General features: G+C 35.4%; 1 protein-coding gene across 1 annotated transcript in view; it reads left to right on the top strand.

Annotated features, from left to right (window-relative positions):
• The window catches only part of AQP (aquaporin), a 32998-nt gene extending 24193 nt beyond the window's left edge, over positions 1–8805 (top strand). The window contains exons 5-6 of the mRNA XM_089233097.1: positions 5434–5572; positions 7453–8805. Of these exons, the coding sequence (XP_089089223.1) occupies positions 5434–5572; positions 7453–7634 (321 nt within the window). The 3' untranslated portion in view covers positions 7635–8805. The remainder of the gene's footprint in view (positions 1–5433; positions 5573–7452) is intronic.
• Positions 8806–9634: the final 829 nt, after the last annotated feature.

Raw genomic sequence — 9634 nt, forward strand, 5'->3', positions numbered from 1 at the left:
GTGGCCGAAGGAAGAGCGTTAGCGCTACCTGTCGGCAACTGCGTGAAACTCGAGATTTCCCTCTTTCTACCTATACATTATTCGATCAAAACGGATTAAAAGCTGAATAGTTATGATTTTTTTAAATCGGATGATTCTTTTTGAAAGACTATTTTGTGTACCTTAAAACTTTTATTTCAGTGCACAGATAACAGTCATAGCAGCATACAGTGCCAAAACTATTCGAATATATGCTGCAGTTTTCTGTGTACAATGTCTGGTGTACGTGCTGAAAATAATCTAATTTTTATAACATGATATAAAATATCTCAAAAAGTTATAGAAATATTTTAGATATCTCAGTGGATTTTTTTGTTTTATACAGTATTATGATTGAAACCTCACATATTTTGTAAAAATTGTAAAAATCCCACTGTTTTGAAAAAATGTGCCCCGCACGTAGGAAAATAAATTGCTTGTCAAGACGTTTTTATTTTAGAAATTCTCTGACGACACTCACCATGGGAACCACTGCCGCATACGGATCCGGAAATTTCTCCTCCGACATTTCGCCCCTACGTTTTGTCCCCTGGTACATTTCGTTCCTGACATTCCGCCTGCCCTGACAGTATGAGTGACCGAGTGACTGACCGTGTGAGTGACAAAGTGATTGGGTGAGTGACCGTATGAGTGACCATGTAAGTGGGTGAGTGATCGTTTGAGTGAGTGTAAGAGTGACCAAGTGAGTGCGCGATTGACTATATGAGTGAGTGGACGCACTTGGTTACTCACACGATCAATCGCTTGGCCACATAAATGGTCATTCACTCGCTCACTTGGTCACTCACACAGTTACTCACCCACTCACTTGGTCATTCACACAGTCACTCCCATTCACATGCTTACGCATATGGTCACTAACCTGGTCACTTGTATGCTCACTGATCCACTCACTTGGTCACTCGTGTGATCACTTGTATGGTCACTCATACGGTCAGGTCAGGTGAAATTTCTGGGAGCGAAATATCGGAGGCAAAGTTTCCGTTAACCGCCGTATATAATGGACATACGTGGGTAGGTTACAACAAGTAAAAAAACCACAATTTTCTGTTATTATTAATTTCTGTTATTATTATTTCTGTTATTATGCCTTTGGAGAGAGAAATCATGTTATGATGATGAGCCTAATAATGTAGAGGCTATTGAAATTTTTAAAGAAAGGTTCCCCCATGTGCTGTTTTTTTTTCATACCGGTGTCCTTCAATTTTTCAGCTTCCATGCTAAACCAGTCGAATCGGTATGGGAATAATTTTTTAAAATGTAGTTCCATATAAACATGGATTCTGCCAAAGCCTCCTGAATACTACCTCTATCTAGGAGGCTTTGATTCTGCTCAACCAGTTTCTTATATGAAAATATTTCTGAAATATCCTTCTTTGTGTCGTACGATACGTTGAATGGACCGATAAACTTTCTTTGTCTCTCAATCCGATAAAACTCCGGCAGATGCTGCTGCAGTATCGCGATCGTGCCAGTGTGAACCTAATTTGTTGCTTCAATAGAGATTTCATGCTTTTAACAATCCTTTTCGATTTAGGGGGATTCATATCTACAGACACTAACCGTGTCGTGTCAGACACGGCAAACATTCTTTAGGATAAAACTAATGAACGTATTCATATCTATATCGGATAGTAGCTGTGCAGGCGCAGACAGACACTTTTATGTTAAAGAATGTTTGCCGTGTCTGACACGACAGGGTGAGTATTTGTCCATGTGAATCCACCCTTAGGCCAAACACATAGTGAGGCGATCACGAGGTACAGAAGTGCATAATAGTGACTAGCGACGAAAAAACATTTGTATTGTTTTGTTCTACACCTCACATACTCGAGAGGAAGAAAAAGAGCACTCAACGAGGTGCGGGATTCGAACAACGGTGTTTGTTTTCACATCGAGGTGGGGATTTTCGCTATCTGCTGATTGATCATTTCCCCCCCCCTTTCTTTTCTCTTTCTCTTCATCATCACACCCTTACATTTCAGAACCCCTCTCCGGCCATCTTCTCTATCCTCTTTTACTATGCGCAGATGTGTCTCTTCCTCCACCCCTATGCATTTCTTTCTCATACCCGATAGCGATTCTTGGAACTCGTATCTCTTTGCTCCACTATAACCGCAGCCTTAGTGTTCATCGCAAGATGCATTGATTGTCGTATTTATTACCGTATAGCTCCAGTGTGAAACCTCCATTAAACTTTACTTTAAATTTGTACAATGCTATCCCTGAAGAACAAGCCGGCTTTCGAGAGGGATATAGGTATAGATCATATTTTTACTCTTCCCATTGTTTAATACAACAAGTGCTTAAAAGCCCAAGGACAGGCTATATGTACAATGCCTGCCCTTGGGCTTATATGTTGATTTTAAAAATGCATGTAATTCTGTTTCATGCCGCATGTTAAGGCTTGCACTCGAGAGACTTAGCCTGGGTCCTCGATGTAGTGCCCTGATCAAAGAAATGTATGCAGGAGCTTCTCTGAGAGTAAGAACCAACGAGGGACTCTCAGAGGCAGTGCAAATTAGGTGATGGATTCTCCAGGACGAAATTCTGGCGGCAATTTTTTTTCAATGTACTTTGAAAAAAAAACCTGAATTAGTAGAGAGACTGAATGCGTCAGAAATAGTCCGTAATCCCAATCTGTGTCAGTAGCCATTCAGCAATACACTATTTATTTTATGCGGATGATATGGTGATAATTGCGGGTCCAATCGGGTTACAGAAAAAAATAAATATTCTGGGAAAGTTTTGTAGAGATTATGGCCTTAGCGTTAATGTTGATAAAACAAAACTGATGGTATGCAGAATAGGGGGTAAAATCAGATGAGATGAGAGATAGTTTCTTGGAAGCAGACCACTAGATGTAATTCCGATGGAATACCCTTCTCTTCAAACGGGAGTTTTCACCTGGCAAAACTAAGATCGATCGCATCGCAAAAGCCAAATTGGCATCATCATCTTCCGTTTGGTCAATTCTAAAGAAGTGTAAACAATCTTCTATGTCTATTGCTTTTAGACTTTATTCTAATTTTAACATCTGCTTTGTACGGCACTGCTGCCTGGTTCCCTAGGGATATGTATTTAGCTGACCTTGAAACCATTTTGTATAGATTTCACAGGAAAATTTTCCTTCTCCCACGACGAATTCCAGGCTAAGTGATTAGAGCAGAATTTGGACAATTCCCGGTTGTCGTTGAATTAAAAAAAATATTTCTAGGTTTTTGGATCCGATTACTGATAATGCCAGAACATAGATACTCTAAGAAATGCTATCTCCGGTTGACCGAAAATGCGGGAAATACAGTCAACTTCTCAGCGAACTGGTTAAGCTCCGTATGCCACAGCTTGGACGAAAGCGGTTTTAGTTTCCTAAGACAAGTGAGTGTTCACTATCCGTACTTACATTCCTCTATTCATTCAATCACCGAGAGATCAAAGCACACAAAATGACCTGCCTTCAAAACTCTTCGCAATTTTCCCCAATAAAAACTTTTAAAAACGAATTTCGGACAGGCAAATTATCTTGATGGGAACTTGGAAATTCTTGCAAAACGGGTTTTCACCCAACGTAGATTCTGATTGGATTCAATCTTTATAAACGGAAGAGTAATAGCAATGAATCCCGGAATGAGATTTGCTCTTTCTGTAATGAAATGATAACAGACTTGGTAGCACGTGATAATGGGATAGAGTTTAAAGTTACTACATAATTGAATACTTGGGAACCCCTATAATAAGCCAATCCTTCTCATACGTTGTAAAAAGAATGCCGATAATTTCATATACAAAATAGTCTGGTTTCTGACACTTCAATATGTTTCGGGATACGTTTGAATTATATATCCGTTTTTACAAATCCTATTATTGTATTTAAATTTTGTACAGTGTTTTTCGACTCTAGTATTTAATTGTACCCCTTACTGCATTATTGCGAAACAGTGTATGAATTAATCACATAATATGCATGTATATAATTGGATTACCCCTATATCATATGTCTTCAAGTACAGTAGAACGGTGTTAATTAGAATTTTGGATAATTCGAACTTTTATGAATTCCCCTTGAGTTTCCCATTTAAGTTAATGTTAAAATTTATTGTTTAATTGGAATTTTTTTTCGATTTTCCTGGATAATTCGAATTTGGAGGAAAAAAAATCATGAGTTTTGTAGGAGTAAATTTAGTTTGGTAAAATTGTACAAGAAACCTGATTTTGCTTTTCTCGATCAAGTTGTTGAACAACAATTTTTGAAATACTAATAAAAGTTTGAAAATTCTGTTTTTCTCTCTCTTTACTATTTTGTTTCATGATTTAAATGCCCATTTTAACATTGTTCAGCTGGAGTGCATCGAGACTGTGTACCACATAATACTAATTATGCTTTTCAACCTATAGATCAAAGTGAAGTATTCAAAATCTGAATCTTTTTGTCGCCATTAAGAGTATGGAAAGCATTGGAAAGTTCAGATCGTATTACGTTAATGAAAGTACATTTCGTTAATAGCGTAAGAATGATAAGAAAAATTTGGGAAACAGTTTCATAACTGTTGATCATGAACTGTTTCCTTAAATAAGACTGTAAACATGGTCAAGAAATTCTACAGTGATGCTGATCCTAGAACAGTCGAATGATGTAGCAACTAAGATCAATTACTATTATAGATTATTAAAATTTGGGAAGCAGTTTCGTAACTGATTATAAAATTTTAATAGTTGATAATTATTATCCTATGTGAATGTTGATGATTAAGTTACGATTTGTAGTCATTTTGCAGATCCAGAATAGATTAATTGGATGATTCGAGAAATTTGGATATATAATTCAAATTTTTTTCCAGTTACTTTGAACTTCTAATTAACCAAGTTCGGCTGTATATAGTCGATTTTATCTTTAATTGTACCGTCAAATGCATCTTATTTTTCTTTCACTTTTGCAATAGGTTTTGTGACCAGAGCAATAAATTTGAATTTGGAAATATTTCAATTCTGTAACCATTTTTTTCATTGTTTCTGAATTTTCATTCATTCTAAATCATTTCTTTCATTGTTTCAAAATTTTTATTCATTCTGAAATTATTTCTTTCATTATTTCTGAATTTCCATTATCTATTCAATTTTTCATGTTTTTTTCTTTGAATACATAGTTCTAAAAATGGTACAGAATCAGCATAATATATGTAAATGTTATTCAGAAATATATCATCACTCACTGTCTATCACCCACATCTTTTCACGAGTTACTTTTTTGAAATTTCTTATTTTCCTCATTAAGCCGAGTTGTTGCCAATAGCGTTCGGGCTTTAATTTTGGTTACATGTGCACATATCTACGTGTTTAGTCTTTTCGTTTTTCTTTATAATTGCTAATACGTATAATTTTTTACATTTTTTTTAGGTGAACATGTTCTATGGTGCCTTGATAGAAGGAATCATAACACTGATAAGCCGAGTTGTGGCTTTGGAATTTAATTTTTGGTCCGCTAATGCAGCTATTCTAGCAAATTCTGTTGCAACGACAATTCTCGTTTTAGCAGGTACAAATCTGTTATTGACTTTTACAAGGAAACTAAGTTTTATGCCATTGCGTTGCAGCCGAAAAAAATGGTATAAAATCATTTAGCGAAATTCAGTTTAAGCTAGATTTGTGTTTGTTTTATGTCATTGGAATGTGAGGTTGAAAAATTGGACTCGCTTCAAGTAGAAAATGAGACACTTCATTTCACTGAAGCTTAACAAACGTTCAGGAGACAAACCTATCCCTCATTCTGTAATGGGTTCACAAATTACACAAAAATAAATGATTGCTTCATTACCAAAGATAATTAACTAACACCATTGCTGCGGGGATTTCCTACTGCGATGGAGTAACTAAATTTCTACGTAGTGAATTCAGAATAAATATTTTGTTTCTCATATGTGTGTCCAAACATATTTTTTCGCTTCTATTGCGTTTAGTAGCTGGCGGAAAAAATGTTAAGCCGTGGTCATTATTTTCTAACCTACGACCATGAAAACTATTCACTGTTAACCAATTATTTAGATCTTTAACCCTTTAAGCGGTTTTGTTTTCAATTTTCCTGGTCCGCATTATAACTGCCCCCATTTGAAATAAAATCGTGTTAAAAGCAAGTTTGACGAGATGTTTCGCGATTGCCACTCTAAAGGGTTAATTTCATCGATGCCACATATTCGATGCTACTTTTTTCTGTTTTCTTAAAAAATGTTGTTACGATATGGTATACCGTTTTTGATGCATCTTTTTATTCATTTATATTTTCTGCTGGTATGATAATGATTTTATGAGATGTATAGGCCGTGTATACATATATTTATCGCATAAAAATCTTCATTGGAGAATTCGTTGGTTTTTTATAGGTATCCAAATAACGTGTAGAACTCAGATATGCCACTCATGTTGCAAGGGGTTGTATAGTTATTTAAATATAAAAATTATATATTTTCATATGGATACCCTGTTCTCAAAGCAGCAATTAGAAAGTTGTTGTTGCTTTGTCTTTCTTGAGACCAACAAAAATTTCCACGTTTCCAAGTGCAATATTCGCTGACATGTTTGAATTCAAAAATCGGAGAAAAGTTGGGAAGGGATAGCATAAACTGAAGGACAACGCTTCTTTCTCTCGTTTAGACAATTTTTTGTTGGCAATGGACATTTTTTGTCGAGAAAATTCAATATGCCGTATTAATGATCCCAATTGTCCATATTTTTCACGATCAGATATGATCACCCTTAATACAGGGCCGAAACTAGAGGGGGCGAAGGGCGAAAACTGTAGGGATTTTGGCAAGTTTTGGGGGGGGGGGCGGAGCAAAAATAACATTATAAAATCATTGAATTTTATATAGTATATAGTGAGGGTTACAAAATCAAGTTTGCCCCCCATCTCAAAAATCGTAATTACGGCCGTGTTTTAATCATTACGAAATAATAGTTTCATGCACAATACAATATTTCATTGCATCTGATTAAATTTTTTGCTTGAACAAATTTATGAAAACGTCGATCTCGGTTCTAATGATACCTCGGCTATAACGATAAAATTTCATAGAATCTTCGATGTCGTTATAGCTGAGGTTGACTTTATTTTCTGTTGTTTTTTTTTTTTTTTGTCTTTAATTATAATTAAGATGACCTACCAAATAATACTAGTATACATTTTACCGTGGATCCCACTTATATCATTTTTCAAAAAACCGTCATGAAAAACACTGTAAGTGGGGAAAAACGCTTTAAGCGGGATATCTCGTTGAGTATTAGTAAGCGTTGGGACCACGAATATAAGTCGTACTAAGCGGGGAACGTTATAAGTGGGATTCATTGTATCCTCTTAGTTTATTTTTTCATAACGTGGTAGATAAAGGGATAAATTCGCATTATATATATTTTTCCTTTCAGCTACCAGCACAACTGGAGGATTTTTCAATCCAGTTCTTGCAACTGCCTTAACGCTTGGCTGCAAAGGCAACACATGGATTGAACATTTCACTGTTTATTGGATCGGAGCTCTTATTGGAGGCTTCGCCGGAAGACTTCTTTTTGATGTCACTAGAGGTGCCGGTAAACAGAAAATAGCTTAATCATTCCATTGAGGGAAAAAAGGTTTTACCCCTTTTCTGGACAAAAAAACAAACAAAAGAAACTGAAAATTCCTTGTCTTCCATCTGTAAAAGTAAAATATATTTTGGAATGTTCCGTCCGATATAGTGAAAGTTGACTCTTCTGTTGGTGCAGATGATGCTCAAATATGTAATGTTCATTTAGATGTTTGACATTTAATGTAATGAAGTACTACTTGTCCTGTTTACACCGGAACCAAATCACCGGATCTCATTGAAGTGCTTCATTACTGATTTTAATAAAATTTTGTGTATACATAACGTTTAAATACATTTAAAATAATACGCATAATTCTTAACTGTGCCACTTTGAGTTGGTAAATCATTTTATCCTCTAATGAGAACAATTTTAGTATTATCATTTTGCATCGTCTATGTCTTTTAACTAACATCAATGTCATTACACGCACGTCGATTGCATAACAAACTTTTTGACGTGTTGCAAAAATTCAGCAAGAAACGCTTGATGATTTAAATGAAACGTGTTTTACATATTTTTCCTATTTTTGTGCCAAATTTTAGAGCAGAGTATCACGATTTGGAGAATTTATTTGCGATCGAAATTATTATATATATGCAGTATTATTGAGCATGAAAGAAGTTTAATGTATCTTTTCGAGAAAACCTCAAAATTTTAATCTAAAACACATTCTCAACAAATAAAACATCTCAATTTCTGGGATATATATTCTGCGCCAATTCTTATATTTATAAAATATAGGTAATATAAAATCTATATGTATATTCACAAATTCAAATTATAGATTACACGAATAGTGAGAAAGCTTTTGCCTCTCGAATATAAAACATGATATAGAAGTCAACCATCCAAACTAAGCAAATGAAAAAAATGGAATCATGAATTTAATGAATGTTCCTTTTATGTGATATGTTACATTATTTTCGTATTCCAAGTGCCAAATTCATTTGAAAGTATTTCTTGTTAAGTTTAATTTACAGTGTAACTATACATTTTGTGAATAAAAACTGGAATTATTAACTATTACCAGTAATAAAAAAAAATTACTAGCTCAGTACTCTATCGAGCCTATATGTTGTCAATACTGTTGTTGAATTAATATTGTACCTATGAAAAATTTCTAATGCAAAGTAAAGCTTGCTTTTACACGTTTTTTCCGTCTCAATGAAATAATTCTTTCCGTTGCATTTATATATTATTGCAGAAAAATTTTGTTCACGGGTACTACAGTATAATCGTTGTAATCGCTTGGCTAGCACATATGCTAAAATTGGAACGATATGTAGAAGATTTAATTTTCACCTGATGCAACAAAAGACGTTCTGTGTGTGCGAAGGTTTAGACAGCTGGCTGATGTGAAGATAAAAATTCAGGAAAGAAAATTCACCTGGCTTTGCGCGAGGAATCGAACCCACGTCCTCTCACTTGCCTGGTGAGCGTACTAGACTAAAGAGAAAACGAATCCTCTTTCCTTAGAGCTCGTGTGCGCTGAACCAACACCCCCTATAGATAAGAAAGCCTCCACACTGAAGTCGTGACGTCACGGAGTGGAGGCTGATCGCGGGGATTTTATCTATGGGGGTGTTGGTCTGGTCTCCACCCAAAATGTGAGAAAATGACCGAAAAAAGGGAAAAAGATGGCCACATCTATTGTTCTATCACTTTGGTCTCCCCTCCCCGAAATGAAAGTGGTCCCCTCCGAACGAAATTTCTGGCTACGGGCTTGCTTAAAGAATATAACATTTCAGCTGTGTTTCTTTCCCATTTAAGACTGAGCAAAATGCCATATTTCGTTTTTTTACGACGCTTTCTTCTTTCTATTTGGAGTTATTGCGATGTTTGACCAAGATCTCTTGAACCAGACGCGCATTATATTGAGTTTTAAAAAGAATCATAAGATGGACATCGCACTTTGGTCTATATAGTGAATTTAGGAGGAAAAAATATTTTCTCAAAAACTAATGAATATTTTTTGAAAATT

Source organism: Pholcus phalangioides, unplaced genomic scaffold, assembly GCF_987345545.1.
Source record: "Pholcus phalangioides strain wild (caught in Gottingen) unplaced genomic scaffold, Ppha-v1.0 ptg000007l_1, whole genome shotgun sequence".
Classification (NCBI taxonomy): Eukaryota; Metazoa; Arthropoda; class Arachnida; order Araneae; family Pholcidae; genus Pholcus; species Pholcus phalangioides.